Source organism: Ambystoma mexicanum, chromosome 3p, assembly GCF_040938575.1.
Source record: "Ambystoma mexicanum isolate Mex_15411 chromosome 3p, UKY_AmexF1_1, whole genome shotgun sequence".
Taxonomy (NCBI): Eukaryota; Metazoa; Chordata; class Amphibia; order Caudata; family Ambystomatidae; genus Ambystoma; species Ambystoma mexicanum.
The window spans coordinates 663,545,427-663,567,761 of NC_090925.1; the positions used below are offsets into that span (position 1 = coordinate 663,545,427).

Genomic DNA, 22,335 nt, shown 5'->3' on the forward strand with positions numbered 1-22,335 from the left:
TGGTATTGAGTGCTTCTTATCACTGGGGAAGCCTAGCAACCTAGGGCTAATAGAGTTTGAAATACTATTCCACCGTTATCAGCGCAACTCATAAATAATCCACGTCATGCGGTTTATATATTTTACAAATGTATGTGCAAATACATTTTGACACACTAAACCAACATGTCAGGATGTTAAAGTCTCAAAGTTACTATCCCACTGCAATTTGTGATTTAATAAAACAGAATTTACACATACATTTAACAATATATAAACCACATGACATGGAATGTTTGTGAGCTGTGCTGATAATGGGTGAATTTCCTTATAGGCAAGTTAATGGTCTGTTTCTTAGAATCATTCTTGAAATGTAGGAGTATCTGCATTAGTGTGAGGTGATCTTTGATGCTGTACTTAATATTGTCATTAAGAATAATGTGTATTATTTTATTGCAATCCTCAACCTTCCCACTTCAGATATAGGATTTTGCTGCCCTCCAACCATCTGCTACATGACAATCTAATAGGCTATGAAAAACGTGTACATCGGTGATACTATGAGATGAGTTGCTGTGAAATGTCAGGTGGCATCTCTTGGAACATAGTCATTATAGCATTAGAGGAGATTCTGCCCAGCCAATAGCATCATCTTTGATTTTTGCAACCATAATGTAATATTTACCACATGGCCACCACCAGCTCCACCTTTCCTGCCCTTTGGGTAAAACAAAACAAATATTTAATTAGTGAGGTAAAGCAAATTGATATATTGACATAGAATATACATGTATGATTGTTACAATGGAACCCAGCTATGCCTCATCCTTTTATCATATGAATATATGCAGATTTTCACTGGCAGGAATTCAATGTGCTTCATGTTCCTTTGTATAAGAATATGCTGAAGAATATCCTTTCATTTCATCATCTAAATGAATACATGAAATCTACTTATCCGGGATTCATTTTGTAAAGAACCCCTTCCTACATGAACAAATGATTGTAGTATTTGTGCTTCAATTAGTGTCCTTGGTATTAAAGCAGAGGCCATAAAATTCTTCTATGAAATAAAATGTGCAACCCTGCTGTTGTAAGGAAGTTTTATTGATGAGTGATTCCTTCATATTCATTGCTGTGTTCCATTCAGGTGATGGACAGAGCAGGAGTTTATGAACAAATTCTGCATTATGACTATCAAGAAAAGTGTGTCTGTGTGTGTGTGGTGGGAGTGTGGGGTCTGTGTCGGTCTGCGTGTGTGGGAAGGGCCTGTGTGTACCAGGGGCTGTGGGGGATTTGTGGTTCTGTGTGTGTATACATGTGTCTGTGTGGTTCTTTGAATTGTGATGTGCACAATCTTCCATCTTGAACATGAGAGTGCAATTACAGATTCTGAATGCTCCTTGTCCAATTGGAATGGGACCTTGCACCTTCAAGGGAACACTTTAAATGACACTTCAAAATGTGTGAGCAAGGCAGTTAAATGTTCACATGATAATATAAATCATGATTGCTTCAATGGAATTGCTGCAATGCCTGACTTGGGAATGCATATGTACGTAGCCACTTCTTGACAGACTGTGGGCTTCCTTATTCTTCGTTTTATTGACAAAAATATGTACTTGTATTTTAGCATTTCTGATTATATCTCTGCTTTGACAAGCTCCTCCCCTGACTTGGGGGACCGCCGGAAAGGTGTATCGGTCGGCCTGGTCGCCTGGTTACACCATCTAGCTTCGTTTTGAGTTGCCAAGGTAATTATTTTTTATTAGGATTACATATATAATAGCTACAGAATGTCCACTTCATTATTTTTTTATGAATGAGGCTGTGTGTAACTGCTCACAGTGTTTCGAAGTAGACACATGTACGACAGCACAGGTGTGCTGTGAAAAGACTGACAGGCTGATTAGCAATATGAGAAGCAAACATGTCAATGTAGAAAAACAACATCTAAAATGAGGAACTTTGGTGTAGTTCGTGAGAAAATTAAACCTCAAAGACCTTAATTTGTCATACAAATATCAGCAGAATTGTTTGCTTGGGGTTCAGCCGAAGATCATTGTTCAGGTCTGTGAAATAATATCATGTCATAAAAACCAAGTAATTTGGGTCTTCAACAAGTACAAACTTTGATAACTTACTATCCATAGAACAACCCCCTAAATTTATTGCTTGAAGTCATGCGTAGTGTCATGACTCTTCCATGTCCCTAAATGCACCCCAAGTTCCAAGGTAAGTAAAATATGTAGTGTGTTTGCAACAGTCAGTTGATATCATGGACTTTATTTATTTAGATTAACTTTTAAATATGTTTAAATGATGTTTCCCACATTTGTTCACTTCTCTTCAATTAAAAGAACGTGATGAAGCATAACTGTGGACCTCTAAACGTTGTGAAATGTTGTATTCCAGAACTCTACCTTCAGCATTAGAAATTGTACTGTGATGACTCCCATAATTGTTCCAAGGCATCTAAGACCTGACAGACAATACATATGTGGAAATTGAAGCTACACAAGGAATTCTGTGAAATGTATTGTGGTAAAATTCAACCAGATGGTACCTCCAAGGATGTAACCATTATTTGATTAGGAGTCAATACTTCTCGAGGATGAAAACATCATGAAATATTACAACAATATATGTGATATTTACCATTTCGCCACCTCCAAGTTCACCACCAACGACCTATAGGAGACAATAAGCATGTATTTCAAATGTGAGGTAAAGTAACTTAAATGATGACATTTAAATAAAGCAATACAAGTCACATTTAAATTGAGTCCACCAACGCACCAAAGTTTCGTAATGCTTCTCCTGGCATGTGTCCATACCTGGAATGGATACGATGGCTTAAGGAGTTTCCAGGGAAGTAGTAGCACTCACTTGTCATAGGCAAGTAAATAGTGAGCTTCATGGTTGTTCGACTGTACTTGCAAGTGCCTCCCTATATTTGAAATGTGTCTGCTTCTTTTGTGTTCGTCTAAACGGTATTGAGTGCTTCTTATTACTGGGGAAGCCTAGCAACCAAGGCCTAACAGTAAAGAGTTTGTAAGAATATTCCCCCGTTATCAGCGCAACTCATAAATAATCCACATCATGCAGTTGATATATATTTCCAATGTATTTGCACATTCAGTGTGACACACTAAACCAAAATGTCAGAATGTTAAAGTCACAAAGTTACTAACCCACTGCAATTTGTGATTTAATTAATCAGAACTTGCATACATATACATTTGAACAATATATAAACCACATGACATGTGTTATTTGTGATTTGTGCTGATAACGGGGGATCTCGGTATAGGCAAGTAAATAAACTGTTTCTTAGAATCATTCTTGAAATGTACAAATATCTGTTTTAGTGTAAGGTGATTTTTGATGCTGTACTTCATATTATCATTAAGAATAATGTGCATTGTTTCATTGCAATCCTCAACCTTCCCACTTCAGACTTAGCATTGTTCTGCCCTTCAACCATCTGCTACATGACAATCTAATAGGCTATGAGATAATTGTCCATCAGTGATACTAAGAGATGATTTTCTTTGCAATGCCAGGTGGAATCTCTTGGGACATATTCATTATAGCATTAGAGGACATTGCTACCCAGCCAATAGAACCATTGTTTTGCAGCAATAATGTAATATTTACCACATGGCCACCAACAGCTCCACCTTGTATGCCCTTTGGGAAAAACAAAACAAATATTTAATTAGTAAGGTAAAGCAAATTAATATATTGACATAGTAAATACATGTATGATTATCACAATGAAGCTCAGCTATGCCTCATTCTTTTATCATATGAATATGCACAGCTTTTCACTGGCAGGAATTATATGTGCTTCATGTTCCTTTGTATACGAATATGCTGATGAGTATCCTTTCATTTCATCAACTAAATGCACACATGAAATCTACATATAAGGGATTCATTTACTAAATAACCCCTTCCTACATAAACAACTGGTTGGGGTGTTTGTGCTTCAATTAGTGCCCTTGGGGGGGTGTGTTTGTGTGGTTCTTTGAATTGTGATGTGCACAATCTTCCATCTTGCACATGAGAGTTCAATTACAGATTCTGCATGCTCCTCGTCCAATTGGAATGGGACCTTGCCCCTTCAAGGAAACACTTTAAATGACTCTTCAAAAGGTGTGAGCATGGCAGTTAAATGTTCACATGATAATATAAATGATAATATAAATCATGATTGCTTCAATGGAATTGCTGCTATGCCTGACTCAGGAATCTATAGGAAACTAGCCATGTCTGTGCTGACTGTGGGCTTCCTTCTTTGTTTTGATGACAAAAATGTGTTCTTGTATGTTAGCATTTCTGATTATATCTGTGCTTTGACAAGCTCCTCCCCTTGCTTGGAGGACTGCATGAAAGGTGTATCGGTCGGCCTGGTCGCCTGGTTACACCGGCTAGCTAGCGCAACACAACTCCTTTTTGAGTCGCCAAGGTAATTATTTTTGATTAGGATTGCATATTCAATAGCTAAACAATGTCCACTTCATAATTTTTATATGAGTGAAACTGTGTGTAACTTGTCACAGTGTTTTGAAGTAGGCACATGTATGACAGCAAAGCTGTGCTGTGAAAAGGCTATCAGGCTGATTAGCTATATGATATATGATATATGATATATGATATGGCATTTATAACACGCCTATACACAAGTGCTATATGAGATGCAAAAATATCAATGTAGAAAAACAACATCTAAAATGAGGAGCTTTGGTGTAGTCCGTGAGAAAATGAAATCTCAAAGACCTTCATTTGTCATACAAATAACATCAGAATTGTTTGCTTGGGGTTCAGCAGAAGAACAGGTCTGTGAAATAGTCTCATGTCTTAAAAACACAATTAATTTGGGTCTTCACAAGTACAAACTCTGCTAACTTACTACCCATAGAAAAAACCCTCTAAATGTATTCCTGGAAGTCCTGCACAGTGTCATGGTTCCTCCATGTCACTAAATGCACCCCAAGTTCCAGGGAAAGTAAAATATATAGGAGTGTTTTCAACAGTTGATATCATGGCTTTGTTTTATTTAGATCAACTTTTAAATATTTTTAAAAGAAGGTTCCCCCATTTGTTCATTCCTCTTCAATTAAAAGAATGTGATCAAGCATAACGGTGGACCTCATCACATTGTGCAGTGTTGTATTCCACAACTCTACCTTCAGCATTAGAAATTGCACTGTGATGACTCCCATAATTCTTCCAAAGACATCTAAGACCTTTTCCCCTCTGCTTCTTGATGCTGAAGGAAGTGTCCCCCCTCCATCGGGGTACAGTGTCAGATCCTGCCTCCCCCTTTCATGGTATCTAGTGGCCTTACATTCACTATGAAGATGGACACCAGCTTTGCACTCTTGCTTCGCCTCCCCAAACTGCCTGTAGAGGCACACCACATCATTCAGCCTCCTGAGTGGCTGCAAGACCCAGCAAATCCCCAGACCTTACAGAGTCGCATGGCGAAGCCGGGCATAGGCAGAAGGGCCGAGTTTAAGGGCTCTGTCTTTCCCCGTCTAACAATGGCTACCCTACCTCTGTACCGTCTGTACCTCTCTGCGGACTTGCACTTAGGTAAGGGTGACGGCATCTGCATTTCACTCTTCCACTATTGTAAGAAACACTTCTTCTGCAACTATCCTCCTCAGGCAACTTGTCCCATACCTACGCACACCCGTTGCATGTTTCGGAGCACCACATCATTACAACACTACCTCTCCCACTTTTGGCATCTGTTCTCCAAATATCCCATAATTGGCTCTCAGCCACCGCCTGTAATTATACTCCCCTCGTCACCTTCACCTCCTTTACCTCTCGCAGCTGAAAGTTCAAAGGATTCTCCAGTAGCTCAGTTCCGAGCTGTGTAGCCGTACGACCCGCATTCCACTGCGAAACACTGATTGAGCACAGCCTGTTGTGCAACCACATCGCCTATTTTTACTGTGTCCCGCTCGACCGGACAGTAATGACCCAAACTATGCTCATGATGCTTAACTTTATCTACACCTCTATATCGTACAAGAAATCGCCTTATCTACCGCCTTTGAACTCTGCGCCCATCCCTCCTTCAAGACTGCCCATCTGTACTCTCACCGGAATGACTGGTATAACTTTACGTTCCTTCTTTTGTTCTACACCCCATGGTAATATGGAAATATAAGTTACCTAAAGAACATGTAAGCTGCTTTCTTCTGTGTTTTTGAAGCATGCCACTTCGCATAGCTCTACTACATCCTGCTGCATACCAACCTTTAACTTGCTATCAGACTTCCCTCCCTTCCAGCATCCTTCTGCCATTACTCTGTTACATCTTTTGTCTCACATATGCTACTCCTATGCATCTTTCATAGTCAGAGAGGAAGCTTACAAGTCTTGCCTACCTAGCCTACTATGTCTTTATGCATGTCTGTTGTAGCTGCCCACAACAAGAGGTGAGCCCCAGTATGTATTATTATGCCTACTATGACTTTATGCATATCTGATCTAGCTCCCTGCAATAAGAGGTGAGCCCCCAGTATGTATTATCACGCCTACTTTGTCTTTATGCATGTCTGTTGTAGCTCCCCGCAACAAAAGGTGAGCCCCAGTATGTATTATTAAGCCTACTGTGACTTTATGCATGTCTGATCTAGCTCCCCACAACACGAGGTGAGCCTCCAGTACGAATTATCATGCCTACTATGACTTTATGCATGTCTGTTGTAGCTCCCTAACAAGCGGTAAGCCCCAGTATATATTATTACGCCTACTATGTCCTTGTGCATGCCTGATGTAGCTCCCTGCCACAAGAGGAGAGCTTTCCAGTATGTATATTTCTGCATATGCCTGTACGAGCACTTCTGTAACTAGCGCCTAGATACCTCAGGGTTTTGTGCGCTGTAAATATATGCAATAAACTAAGACCTGACAGACAATCAATATGTGGAAATGGAAGTTACACAAGGAATACTGTGAAATGTATTGTGGTGAAATTCAACCTGATTGTACCTCCAAGGATGTAGTCATTATATAATTAGGAGGCAATAGTTCTAGAGGATGAAAACATCATGAGATATTCCATCAATATATTTACCATTTGGCCACCTCCAGCTCCACCACCAACGACCTATAGGAGACAATAAGTATGTATTTAAATTGTGAGGCAAAGTCAACTTAAATGATGACATTTAAAAAAAGGCATACAAGTCACAATTAAATTGAGTCCTCCAAAGCACCAAAGTTTTCTAATGCTTCTCCTGGCATGTGGCCATATGACCTGTGGGCTTCTTAATTCCTTTGTATTAAAACCTCGTACATGTATCTTTTACAAGTTGTGTTTATATATAAAAAATCAAATGTATGGGCCGCTTGTCGAAGTATAAGTGTGGTGCGGTATTAGCAGCAGTAATTCCGTTACTGCCAAAATAGTGTCAGTAATGAATTACCACCACATTTTTACTGCACCACCAAACTGGTAATGATGCCTATCTCTCTCTCTCTCTCTCTCTCTCTCTCTCTCTCTCTCTCTCTCTCTCTCTCTCTCTCTCTCCCTTGTCTCTCTCTCTCTCTCTCTCTCTCCCTCTCTCTCTTTCTCTCTCGCTCTCTGCTTCTCTCTCTCTGAGCTCTGTTTCTCTCTCTGTGCCACTCTCTATCTCTCCCAATGTCTCTGTCCCTCTCTGACTTTGTGTGTGAAAGGCATGTTAGGTACTCATTTCCCAGTGCAAACCCAGGTATTGCTGACAGAAGCTTGACCCAAGAACAAATACTATTACTATGAAGGACGGCACCAGAAATGATGGGTTCAGAGATCAAAATAAATGTCTGAGTTCAGCAAACAGGGTAACTGGGCCTGTGTCTCCTGCTACAGCCTCAGGGCATGGTCGATAAATCTATTATGTTGTGATATTTGATTTCTTTTAAAAAAATGGGAAATATTCTTGGGTGCTTGCACAGACCAGCCTCAGTTGCCTAGGTGCACATAGCAAAGGGTGAGATGCCAATGAGAGGCCTGCCTTGAAACATTGTGCTGTGCCATATCAGCAGGTTGTTGCCCAACAAAGACCCAGTCTTCAATATCCAGCTAGATGAAGATTCAGTGCAACCATGGGGATAAAATTCATGTAGCAGGGTTGCGTATGAAGGGACCAACCAATGTTTAAATTAAGGAGTGGGGAGAGGGATGGGAATTTCTAGGTGCCAGACCTGGCCAATATGAGCGTTTCAATCTATACTGTTTCGTATAGCCAGAATATTGACCAACGGGGATATGGAATTCACTTTCCCAGGACATAATATGTAAGATGAAATGCATGCACTCTGGCTTTTCAGGCACGTCTTCAGCAAAGGGTGTCCCGTAATGTGCATAGAGTATATGCCATGTACATGTGGAACACTGATTCCTGGTTTTAAAAAATTATGCAATGAAATATCAGGGGCCAGATCTGTTTGTAAACAAGGAGATATCATACACACACACAGTTAGTGCATTCACATGCTGTTCCTTACAATGGGCATATGAAATTCCTAGGATCTCAGCGCCCCACAATGGTGAGGGAGTGAAATTGAAATTGTCAACGCCCCACGGAATGGTTCCAATTTGAAGGCCTCGAAGACATATTCATTATAGCATTAGAGGACATTGCTACCCAGCCAATAGAACCATCGTTTTACAGCAATGATGTAATATTTACCACATGGCCACCACCAGCTCCACCTTTTATGCCCTTTGGGAAAAATAAAACAAATATTTCATTAGTAAGGTAAAGCAAATTGATATACTGACATAGTAAATATATGTATGATTGTCACAATGAAACTCAGCTATGCCTCATACTTTTATCATATGAATATACACAGATTTTCACTGGCAGGAATTCTATGTGCTTCATGTTCCTTTGTATAAGAATATGCTGATGAATATCCTTTCATTACATCAACTAAATGCATACCTGAAATCTACATATAAGGGATTCATTTACTAAAGAACCCCTTCCTACATGAACAACTGGTTGTGGTATGTGTGCTTCAAATAGTGTCCTTTGTTATTAAAGCAGAAGCTATAAGATTCTTCTCTGAAATAAAATGTGCAGCCACTGCTGTTGTAAGGAAGTTTTATTGATGAGGGATTCCTTCATATGCATTGCTGTGTTCCATTCAGGTGATGGACACTGATTTCCCCATGACCATTAGTTAACGAACAAATTATGCATTAAGACTATCAAGCACAGTGTGTCTGTATGTGTGGGGGCAGTGGGGGGACTGTGTGGGTCTGCGTGTGTGGGAAGGCCCTGGGGGTCTGTATGTGTGTTTGTGGCAGGGGCTGTGGGGGATTTGCGAGTCTGTGTGTGTCTACATGTGTCTGTGTGGTTCTTTGAATTGTGATGTGCACAATCTTCCATTTTGCACATGAGAGTTCAATTACAGATTCTGCATGTTCCTTGTCCAATTGGAATGGGACTTTGTCCTTTCAAGGGAACACTTTAATTGACACTTCAAAATGTGTGAGCAAGGCAGTTAAATGTTCACATGATAATATAAATCATGATTGCTTCAATGGAATTGCTGCAATGCCTGACTTGGGAATGCATATGTACGTAGCCACTTCTTGACAGACTGTGGGCTTCCTTATTCTTCGTTTTATTGACAAAAATATGTACTTGTATTTTAGCATTCTGATTATATCTCTGCTTTGACAAGCTCCTCCCCTGACTTGGGGGACCGCCTGAAAGGTGTATCGGTCGGCCTGGTCGCCTGGTTACACCATCTAGCTTCGTTTTGAGTTGCCAAGGTACTTATTTTTTATTAGGATTACATATATAATAGCTACAGAATGTCCACTTCATTATTTTTTTATGAATGAGGCTGTGTGTAACTTCTCACAGTGTTTTGAAGTAGACATATGTACGACAGCACAGGTGTGCTGTGAAAAGACTGACAGGCTGATTAGCAATATGAGAAGCAAACATGTCAATGTAGAAAAACAACATCTAAAATGAGGAACTTTGGTGTAGTTCGTGAGAAAATTAAACCTCAAAGACCTTAATTTGTCATACAAATATCAGCAGAATTGTTTGCTTGGGGTTCAGCCGAAGATCATTGTTCAGGTCTGTGAAATAATATCATGTCATAAAAACACAAGTAATTTGGGTCTTCAACAAGTACAAACTTTGATAACTTACTATCCATAGAACAACCCCCTAAGTTTATTGCTTGAAGTCATGCGTAGTGTCATGACTCTTCCATGTCCCTAAATGCACCCCAAGTTCCAAGGTAAGTAAAATATGTAGGAGTGTTTGCAACAGTCAGTTGATATCATGGACTTTATTTATTTAGATTAACTTTTAAATATGTTTAAATGATGTTTCCCACATTTGTTCACTTCTCTTCAATTAAAAGAACGTGATGAAGCATAACTGTGGACCTCTAAACGTTGTGAAATGTTGTATTCCAGAACTCTACCTCCCAGCATTAAAAATTGTACTGTGATGACTCCCATAATTCTTCCAAGGCATCTAAGAACTGACAGACAATACATATGTGGAAATTGAAGCTACACAAGGAATTCTGTGAAATGTATTGTGGTAAAATTCAACCAGATGGTACCTCCAAGGATGTAACCATTATTTGATTAGGAGTCAATACTTCTCGAGGATGAAAACATCATGAAATATTACAACAATATATGTGATATTTACCATTTCGCCACCTCCAAGTTCACCACCAACGACCTATAGGAGACAATAAGCATGTATTTCAAATGTGAGGTAAAGTAACTTAAATGATGACATGTAAATAAAGCAATACAAGTCACATTTAAATTGAGTCCACCAACGCACCAAAGTTTCGTAATGCTTCTCCTGGCATGTGTCCATACCTGGAATGGATACGATGGCTTAAGGAGTTTCCAGGGAAGTAGTAGCACTCACTTGTCATAGGCAAGTAAATAGTGAGCTTCTTGGTTGTTCGACTGTACTTGCAAGTGCCTCCCTATATTTGAAATGTGTCTGCTTCTTTTGTGTTCGTCTTAACGGTATTGAGTGCTTCTTATTACTGGGGAAGCCTAGCAACCAAGGCCTAACAGTAAAGAGTTTGTAAGAATATTCCCCCGTTATCAGCGCAACTCATAAATAATCCACATCATGCAGTTGATATATATTTCCAATGTATTTGCACATTCAGTGTGACACACTAAACCAAAATGTCAGAATGTTAAAGTCACAAAGTTACTAACCCACTGCAATTTGTGATTTAATTAATCAGAATTTGCATACATATACATTTGAACAATATATAAACCACATGACATGTGTTATTTGTGATTTGTGCTGATAACGGGGGATCTCGGTATAGGCAAGTAAATAAACTGTTTCTTAGAATAATTCTTGAAATGTACAAATATCTGTTTTAGTGTAAGGTGATTTTTGATGCTGTACTTCATATTATCATTAAGAATAATGTGCATTGTTTCATTGCAATCCTCAACCTTCCCACTTCAGACTTAGCATTTTTCTGCCCTTCAACCATCTGCTACATGACAATCTAATAGGCTATGAGATAATTGTCCATCAGTGATACTAAGAGATGATTTTCTTTGCAATGCCAGGTGGAATCTCTTGGGACATATTCATTATAGCATTAGAGGACATTGCTACCCAGCCAATAGAACCATTGTTTTGCAGCAATAATGTAATATTTACCACATGGCCACCAACAGCTCCACCTTGTATGCCCTTTGGGAAAAACAAAACAAATATTTAATTAGTGAGGTAAAGCAAATTAATATATTGACATAGTAAATACATGTATGATTCTCACAATGAAGCTCAGCTATGCCTCATTCTTTTATCATATGAATATGCACAGCTTTTCACTGGCAGGGATTATATGTGCTTCATGTTCCTTTGTATACGAATATGCTGATGAGTATCCTTTCATTTCATCAACTAAATGCACACATGAAATCTACATATAAGGGATTCATTTACTAAATAACCCCTTCCTACATAAACAACTGGTTGGGGTGTTTGTGCTTCAATTAGTGCCCTTGGGGGGGGGGGTGTTTGTGTGGTTCTTTGAATTGTGATGTGCACAATCTTCCATCTTGCACATGAGGGTTCAATTACAGATTCTGCATGCTCCTCGTCCAATTGGAATGGGACCTTGCCCCTTCAAGGACACACTTTAAATGACTCTTCAAAAGGTGTGAACATGGCAGTTAAATGTTCACATGATAATATAAATGATAATATAAATCTTGATTGCTTCAATGGAATTGCTGCTATGCCTGACTCAGGAATCTATAGGAAACTAGCCATGTCTGTGCTGACTGTGGGCTTCCTTCTTTGTTTTGATGACAAAAATGTGTTCTTGTATGTTAGCATTTCTGATTATATCTGTGCTTTGACAAGTTCATCCCCTTGCTTGGAGGACTGCATGAAAGGTGTATCGGTCGGCCTGGTCGCCTGGTTACACCGGCTAGCTAGAGCAACACAACTCCTTTTTGAGTCGCCAAGGTAATTATTTTTGATTAGGATTGCATATTCAATAGCTAAACAATGTCCACTTCATAATTTTTATATGAGTGAAACTGTGTGTAACTTGTCACAGTGTTTTGAAGTAGGCACATGTATGGCAGCAAAGCTGTGCTGTGAAAAGGCTATCAGGCTGATTAGCTATATGATATATGATATATGATATATGATATGGCATTTATAACACGCCTATACACAAGTGCTATATGAGATGCAAAAATATCAATGTAGAAAAACAACATCTAAAATGAGGAGCTTTGGTGTAGTCCATGAGAAAATGAAATCTCAAAGACCTTCATTTGTCATACAAATAACATCAGAATTCTTTGCTTGGGGTTCAGCAGAAGAGCAGGTCTGTGAAATAGTCTCATGTCTTAAAAACACAATTAATTTGGGTCTTCACAAGTACAAACTCTGCTAACTTACTACCCATAGAAAAAACCCTCTAAATGTATTCCTGGAAGTCCTGCACAGTGTCATGGTTCCTCCATGTCACTAAATGCACCCCAAGTTCCAGGGAAAGTAAAATATATAGGAGTGTTTTCAACAGTTGATATCATGGCTTTGTTTTATTTAGATCAACTTTTAAATATTTTTAAAAGAAGGTTCCCCCATTTGTTCATTCCTCTTCAATTAAAAGAATGTGATCAAGCATAACGGTGGACCTCATCACATTGTGCAGTGTTGTATTCCACAACTCTACCTTCAGCCTTAGAAATTGCACTGTGATGACTCCCATAATTCTTCCAAAGACATCTAAGACCTTTTCCCCTCTGCTTCTTGATGCTGAAGGAAGTGTCCCCCCTCCATCGGGGTACAGTGTCAGATCCTGCCTCCCCCTTTCATGGTATCTAGTGGCCTTACATTCACTATGAAGATGGACACCAGCTTTGCACTCTTGCTTCGCCTCCCCAAACTGCCTGTAGAGGCACACCACATCATTCAGCCTCCTGAGTGGCTGCAAGACCCAGCAAATCCCCAGACCTTACAGAGTCGCATGGCGAAGCCGGGCATAGGCAGAAAGGCCGAGTTTAAGGGCTCTGTCTTTCCCCGTCTAACAATGGATACCCTACCTCTGCACCGGCTGTACCTCTCTGCGGACTTGCACTTAGGTAAGAGTGACGGCATCTGCATTTCACTCTTCCACTATTGTAAGAAACACTTCTTCTGCAACTATCCTCCTCAGGCAACTTATCCCATACCTACGCACACCCGTTGCATGTTTCGGAGCACCACATCATTACAACACTACCTCTCCCACTTTTGGCATCTGTTCTCCAAATATCCCATAATTGGCTCTCAGCCACCGCCTGTAATTATACTCCCCTCGTCACCTTCACCTCCTTTACCTCTCGCAGCTGAAAGTTCAAAGGATTCTCCAGTAGCTCAGTTCCGAGCTGTGTAGCCGTACGACCCGCATTCCACTGCGAAACACTGATTGAGCACAGCCTGTTGTGCAACCACATCGCCTATTTTTACTGTGTCCCGCTCGACCGGACAGTAATGACCCAAACTATGCTCATGATGCTTAACTTTATCTACACCTCTATATCGTACAAGAAATCGCCTTATCTACCGCCTTTGAACTCTGCGCCCATCCCTCCTTCAAGACTGCCCATCTGTACTCTCACCGGAATGACTGGTATAACTTTACGTTCCTTCTTTTGTTCTACACCCCATGGTAATATGGAAATATAAGTTACCTAAAGAACATGTAAGCTGCTTTCTTCTGTGTTTTTGAAGCATGCCACTTCGCATAGCTCTACTACATCCTGCTGCATACCAACCTTTAACTTGCTATCAGACTTCCCTCCCTTCCAGCATCCTTCTGCCATTACTCTGTTACATCTTTTGTCTCACATATGCTACTCCTATGCATCTTTCATAGTCAGAGAGGAAGCTTACAAGTCTTGCCTACCTAGCCTATTATGTCTTTATGCATGTCTGTTGTAGCTGCCCACAACAGGAGGTGAGCACCAGTATGTATTATTATGCCTACTATGACTTTATGCATATCTGATCTAGCTCCCTGCAATAAGAGGTGAGCCCCCAGTATGTATTATCACGCCTACTTTGTCTTTATGCATGTCTGTTGTAGCTCCCCGCAACAAAAGGTGAGCCCCAGTATGTATTATTAAGCCTACTTTGACTTTATGCATGTCTGATCTAGCTCCCCACAACACGAGGTGAGCCTCCAGTACGTATTATCATGCCTACTATGACTTTATGCATGTCTGTTGTAGCTCCCTAACAAGCGGTAAGCCCCAGTATATATTATTACGCCTACTATGTCCTTGTGCATGCCTGATGTAGCTCCCTGCCACAAGAGGAGAGCTTTCCAGTATGTATATTTCTGCATATGCCTGTACGAGCACTTCTGTAACTAGCGCCTAGATACCTCAGGGTTTTGTGCGCTGTAAATATATGCAATAAACTAAGACCTGACAGACAATCAATATGTGGAAATGGAAGTTACACAAGGAATACTGTGAAATGTATTGTGGTGAAATTCAACCTGATTGTACCTCCAAGGATGTAGTCATTATATAATTAGGAGGCAATAGTTCTAGAGGATGAAAACATCATGAGATATTCCATCAATATATTTACCATTTGGCCACCTCCAGCTCCACCACCAACGACCTATACGAGACAATAAGCATGTATTTAAATTGTGAGGCAAAGTCAACTTAAATGATGACATTTAAAAAAAGGCATACAAGTCACAATTAAATTGAGTCCTCCAAAGCACCAAAGTTTTCTAATGCTTCTCCTGGCATGTGGCCATATGACCTGTGGGCTTCTTAATTCCTTTGTATTAAAACCTCGTACATGTATCTTTTACAAGTTGTGTTTATATATAAAAAATCAAATGTATGGGCCGCTTGTCGAAGTATAAGTGTGGTGCGGTATTAGCAGCAGTAATTCCGTTACTGCCGAAATAGTGTCAGTAATGAATTACCACCACATTTTTACTGCACCACCAAACTGGTAATGATGCCTATCTCTCTCTCTCTCTCTCTCTCTCTCGTCTCTCTCTCTCTCTCTCCCTCTCTCTCTTTCTCTCTCGCTCTCTGCTTCTCTCTCTCTGAGCTCTGTTTCTCTCTCTGTGCCACTCTCTATCTCTCCCAATGTCTCTGTCCCTCTCTGACTTTGTGTGTGAAAGGCATGTTAGGTACTCATTTCCCAGTGCAAACCCAGGTATTGCTGACAGAAGCTTGACCCAAGAACAAATACTATTACTATGAAGGACGGCACCAGAAATGATGGGTTCAGAGATCAAGATAAATGTCTGAGTTCAGCAAACAGGGTAACTGGGCCTGTGTCTCCTGCTACAGCCTCAGGGCATGGTCGATAAATCTATTATGTTGTGATATTTGATTTCTTTTAAAAAAATGGGAAATATTCTTGGGTGCTTGCACAGACCAGCCTCAGTTGCCTAGGTGCACATAGCAAAGGGTGAGATGCCAATGAGAGGCCTGCCTTGAAACATTGTGCTGTGCCATATCAGCAGGTTGTTGCCCAACAAAGACCCAGTCTTCAATATCCAGCTAGATGAAGATTCAGTGCAACCATGGGGATAAAATTCATGTAGCAGGGTTGCGTATGAAGGGACCAACCAATGTTTAAATTAAGGAGTGGGGAGAGGGATGGGAATTTCTAGGTGCCAGACCTGGCCAATATGAGCGTTTCAATCTATACTGTTTCGTATAGCCAGAATATTGACCAATGGGGATATGGAATTCACTTTCCCAGGACATAATATGTAAGATGAAATGCATGCACTCTGGCTTTTCAGGCACGTCTTCAGCAAAAGGTGTCCTGTAATGTGCATGGAGTATATGCCATGTACATGTGGAACACTGATTCCTGGTTTTAAAAAATTATGCAATGAAATATCAGGGGCCAGATCTGTTTGTAAACAAGGAGATATCATACACACACACAGTTAGTGCATTCACATGCTGCTCCTTACAATGGGCATATGAAATTCCTAGGATCTCAGCGCCCCACAATGGTGAGGGAGTGAAATTGAAATTGTCAACGCCCCACGGAATGGTTCCAATTTGAAGGCCTCGAAGACATATTCATTATAGCATTAGAGGACATTGCTACCCAGCCAATAGAACCATCGTTTTACAGCAATGATGTAATATTTACCACATGGCCGCCCCCAGCTCCACCTTTTATGCCCTTTGGGAAAAATAAAACAAATATTTCATTAGTAAGGTAAAGCAAATTGATATACTGACATAGTAAATATATGTATGATTGTCACAATGAAACTCAGCTATGCCTCATACTTTTATCATATGAATATACACAGCTTTTCACTGGCAGGAATTCTATGTGCTTCATGTTCCTTTGTATAAGAATATGCTGATGAATATCCTTTCATTACATCAACTAAATGCATACCTGAAATCTACATATAAGGGATTCATTTACTAAAGAACCCCTTCCTACCTGAACAACTGGTTGTGGTATGTGTGCTTCAAATAGTGTCCTTTGTTATTAAAGCAGAAGCTATAAGATTCTTCTCTGAAATAAAATGTGCATCCACTGCTGTTGTAAGGAAGTTTTATTGATGAGGGATTCCTTCATATGCATTGCTGTGTTCCATTCAGGTGATGGACACTGATTTCCCCATGACCATTAGTTAATGAACAAATTATGCATTAAGACTATCAAGCACAGTGTGTCTGTATGTGTGGGGGCAGTGGGGGGACTGTGTGGGTCTGCGTGTGTGGGAAGGCCCTGGGGGTCTGTATGTGTGTTTGTGGCAGGGGCTGTGGGGGATTTGCGAGTCTGTGTGTGTCTACATGTGTCTGTGTGGTTCTTTGAATTGTGATGTGCACAATCTTCCATTTTGCACATGAGAGTTCAATTACAGATTCTGCATGTTCCTTGTCCAATTGCAATGGGACTTTGTCCTTTCAAGGGAACACTTTAATTGACACTTCAAAATGTGTGAGCAAGGCAGTTAAATGTTCACATGATAATATAAATCATGATTGCTTCAATGGAATTGCTGCAATGCCTGACTTGGGAATGTATATGTACGTAGCCACTTCTTGACAGACTGTGGGCTTCCTTATTCTTCGTTTTATTGACAAAAATATGTACTTGTATTTTAGCATTTCTGATTATATCTCTGCTTTGACAAGCTCCTCCCCTGACTTGGGGGACCGCCTGAAAGGTGTATCGGTCGGACTGGTCGCCTGGTTACACCATCTAGCTTCGTTTTGAGTTGCCAAGGTACTTATTTTTTATTAGGATTACATATATAATAGCTACAGAATGTCCACTTCATTTTTTTATGAATGAGGCTGTGTGTAACTTCTCACAGTGTTTTGAAGTAGACATATGTACGTCAGCACAGGTGTGCTGTGAAAAGACTGACAGGCTGATTAGCAATATGAGAAGCAAACATGTCAATGTAGAAAAACAACATCTAAAATGAGGAACTTTGGTGTAGTTCGTGAGAAAATTAAACCTCAAAGACCTTAATTTGTCATACAAATATCAGCAGAATTGTTTGCTTGGGGTTCAGCCGAAGATCATTGTTCAGGTCTGTGAAATAATATCATGTCATAAAAACACAAGTAATTTGGGTCTTCAACAAGTACAAACTTTGATAACTTACTATCCATAGAACAACCCCCTAAGTTTATTGCTTGAAGTCATGCGTAGTGTCATGACTCTTCCATGTCCCTAAATGCACCCCAAGTTCCAAGGTAAGTAAAATATGTAGGAGTGTTTGCAACAGTCAGTTGATATCATGGACTTTATTTATTTAGATTAACTTTTAAATATGTTTAAATGATGTTTCCCACATTTGTTCACTTCTCTTCAATTAAAAGAACGTGATGAAGCATAACTGTGGACCTCTAAACGTTGTGAAATGTTGTATTCCAGAACTCTACCTCCCAACATTAGAAATTGTACTGTGATGACTCCCATAATTCTTCCAAGGCATCTAAGACCTGACAGACAATACATATGTGGAAATTAAAGCTACACAAGGAATACTGTGACATGTATTGTGGTAAAATTCAACCAGATGGTACCTCCAAGGATGTAACCATTATTTGATTAGGAGTCAATACTTCTCGAGGATGAAAACATCATGAAATATTACAACAATATATGTGATATTTACCATTTCGCCACCTCCAAGTTCACCACCAACGACCTATAGGAGACAATAAGCATGTATTTCAAATGTGAGGTAAAGTAACTTAAATGATGACATTTAAATAAAGCAATACAAGTCACATTTAAATTGAGTCCACCAACGCACCAAAGTTTCGTAATGCTTCTCCTGGCATGTGTCCATACCTGGAATGGATACGATGGCTTAAGGAGTTTCCAGGGAAGTAGTAGCACTCACTTGTCATAGGCAAGTAAATAGTGAGCTTCTTGGTTGTTCGACTGTACTTGCAAGTGCCTCCCTATATTTGAAATGTGTCTGCTTCTTTTGTGTTCGTCTAAACGGTATTGAGTGCTTCTTATTACTGGGGAAGCCTAGCAACCAAGGCCTAACAGTAAAGAGGTTGTAAGAATATTCCCCCGTTATCAGCGCAACTCATAAATAATCCACATCATGCAGTTGATATATATTTCCAATGTATTTGCACATTCAGTGTGACACACTAAACCAAAATGTCAGAATGTTAAAGTCACAAAGTTACTAACCCACTGCAATTTGTGATTTAATTAAACAGAATTTGCATACATATACATTTGAACAATATATAAACCACATGACATGTGTTATTTGTGATTTGTGCTGATAACAGGGGATCTCTTTATAGGCAAGTAAATAGCCTGTTTCTTAGAATCATTCTTGAAATGTACAAATATCTGTTTTAGTGTAAGGTGATTTTTGATGCTGTACTTCATATTATCATTAAGAATAATGTGCATTGTTTCATTGCAATCCTCAACCTTCCCACTTCAGACTTAGCATTTTTCTGCCCTTCAACCATCTGCTACATGACAATCTAATAGGCTATGAGATAATTGTCCATCAGTGATACTAAGAGATGATTTTCTTTGCAATGCCAGGTGGAATCTCTTGGGACATATTCATTATAGCATTAGAGGACATTGCTACCCAGCCAATAGAACCATTGTTTTGCAGCAATAATGTAATATTTACCACATGGCCACCAACAGCTCCACCTTGTATGCCCTTTCGGAAAAACAAAACAAATATTTAATTAGTAAGGTAAAGCAAATTAATATATTGACATAGTAAATACATGTATGATTCTCACAATGAAGCTCAGCTATGCCTCATTCTTTTATCATATGAATATGCACAGCTTTTCACTGGCAGGAATGATATGTGCTTCATGTTCCTTTGTATACGAATATGCTGATGAGTATCCTTTCATTTCATCAACTAAATGCACACATGAAATCTACATATAAGGGATTCATTTACTAAATGACCCCTTCCTACATAAACAACTGGTTGGGGTGTTTGTGCTTCAATTAGTGCCCTTGGGGGGGGGGTGTGTTTGTGTGGTTCTTTGAATTGTGATGTGCACAATCTTCCATCTTGCACATGAGAGTTCAATTACAGATTCTGCATGCTCCTCGTCCAATTGGAATGGGACCTTGCCCCTTCAAGGACACACTTTAAATGACTCTTCAAAAGGTGTGAACATGGCAGTTAAATGTTCACATGATAATATAAATGATAATATAAATCTTGATTGCTTCAATGGAATTGCTGCTATGCCTGACTCAGGAATCTATAGGAAACTAGCCATGTCTGTGCTGACTGCGGGCTTCCTTCTTTGTTTTGATGACAAAAATGTGTTCTTGTATGTTAGCATTTCTGATTATATCTGTGCTTTGACAAGCTCCTCCCCTTGCTTGGAGGACTGCATGAAAGGTGTATCGGTCGGCCTGGTCGCCTGGTTACACCGGCTAGCTAGAGCAACACAACTCATTTTTGAGTCGCCAAGGTAATTATTTTTGATTAGGATTGCATATTCAATAGCTAAACAATGTCCACTTCATAATTTTTATATGAGTGAAACTGTGTGTAACTTGTCACAGTGTTTTGAAGTAGGCACATGTATGACAGCAAAGCTGTGCTGTGAAAAGGCTATATGATATATGATATGGCATTTATAACACGCCTATACACAAGTGCTATATGAGATGCAAAAATATCAATGTAGAAAAACAACATCTAAAATGAGGAGCTTTGGTGTAGTCCGTGAGAAAATGAAATCTCAAAGACCTTCATTTGTCATACAAATAACATCAGAATTGTTTGCTTGGGGTTCAGCAGAAGAGCAGGTCTGTGAAATAGTCTCATGTCTTAAAAACACAATTAATTTGGGTCTTCACAAGTACAAACTCTGCTAACTTACTACCCATAGAAAAAACCCTCTAAATGTATTCCTGGAAGTCCTGCACAGTGTCATGGTTCCTCCATGTCACTAAATGCACCCCAAGTTCCAGGGAAAGTAAAATATATAGGAGTGTTTTCAACAGTTGATATCATGGCTTTGTTTTATTTAGATCAACTTTTAAATATTTTTAAAAGAAGGTTCCCCCATTTGTTCATTCCTCTTCAATTAAAAGAATGTGATCAAGCATAACGGTGGACCTCATCACATTGTGCAGTGTTGTATTCCACAACTCTACCTTCAGCATTAGAAATTGCACTGTGATGACTCCCATAATTCTTCCAAAGACATCTAAGACCTTTTCCCCTCTGCTTCTTGATGCTGAAGGAAGTGTCCCCCCTCCATCGGGGTACAGTGTCAGATCCTGCCTCCCCCTTTCATGGTATCTAGTGGCCTTACATTCACTATGAAGATGGACACCAGCTTTGCACTCTTGCTTCGCCTCCCCAAACTGCCTGTAGAGGCACACCACATCATTCAGCCTCCTGAGTGGCTGCAAGACCCAGCAAATCCCCAGACCTTACAGAGTCGCATGGCGAAGCCGGGCATAGGCAGAAGGGCCGAGTTTAAGGGCTCTGTCTTTCCCCGTCTAACAATGGCTACCCTACCTCTGCACCGGCTGTACCTCTCTGCGGACTTGCACTTAGGTAAGAGTGACGGCATCTGCATTTCACTCTTCCACTATTGTAAGAAACACTTCTTCTGCAACTATCCTCCTCAGGCAACTTGTCCCATACCTACGCACACTCGTTGCATGTTTCGGAGCACCACATCATTACAACACTACCTCTCCCACTTTTGGCATCTGTTCTCCAAATATCCCATAATTGGCTCTCAGCCACCCGCCTGTAATTATACTCCCCTCGTCACCTTCACCTCCTTTACCTCTCGCAGCTGAAAGTTCAAAGGATTCTCCAGTAGCTCAGTTCCGAGCTGTGTAGCCGTACGACCCGCATTCCACTGCGAAACACTGATTGAGCACAGCCTGTTGTGCAACCACATCGCCTATTTTTACTGTGTCCCGCTCGACCGGACAGTAATGACCCAAACTATGCTCATGATGCTTAACTTTATCTACACCTCTATATCGTACAAGAAATCGCCTTATCTACCGCCTTTGAACTCTGCTCCTTCAAGACTGCCCATCTGTACTCTCACCGGAATGACTGGTATAACTTTACGTTCCTTCTTTTGTTCTACACCCCATGGTAATATGGAAATATAAGTTAGCTAAAGAACATGTAAGCTGCTTTCTTCTGTGTTTTTGAAGCATGCCACTTCGCATAGCTCTACTACATCCTGCTGCATACCAACCTTTAACTTGCTATCAGACTTCCCTCCCTTCCAGCATCCTTCTGCCATTACTCTGTTACATCTTTTGT

General features: G+C 40.1%; 1 protein-coding gene across 9 annotated transcripts in view; it reads right to left on the reverse strand.

Annotated features, from left to right (window-relative positions):
* The window catches only part of LOC138580695 (uncharacterized), a 583,872-nt gene that overhangs the window by 89,672 nt on the left and 471,865 nt on the right, over positions 1–22,335 (reverse strand). For all 9 annotated transcript variants that reach the window (XM_069651438.1, XM_069651437.1, XM_069651436.1 and 6 more), the window contains 11 exons: positions 19,684–19,716; positions 18,682–18,714; positions 16,680–16,712; positions 15,129–15,161; positions 11,685–11,717; positions 10,683–10,715; positions 8,679–8,711; positions 7,082–7,114; positions 3,640–3,672; positions 2,638–2,670; positions 665–697 (listed from right to left, as the gene is read on the reverse strand). In XM_069651438.1, the coding sequence (XP_069507539.1) occupies positions 665–697; positions 2,638–2,670; positions 3,640–3,672; positions 7,082–7,114; positions 8,679–8,711; positions 10,683–10,715; positions 11,685–11,717; positions 15,129–15,161; positions 16,680–16,712; positions 18,682–18,714; positions 19,684–19,716 (363 nt within the window). The remainder of the gene's footprint in view (positions 1–664; positions 698–2,637; positions 2,671–3,639; positions 3,673–7,081; positions 7,115–8,678; positions 8,712–10,682; positions 10,716–11,684; positions 11,718–15,128; positions 15,162–16,679; positions 16,713–18,681; positions 18,715–19,683; positions 19,717–22,335) is intronic.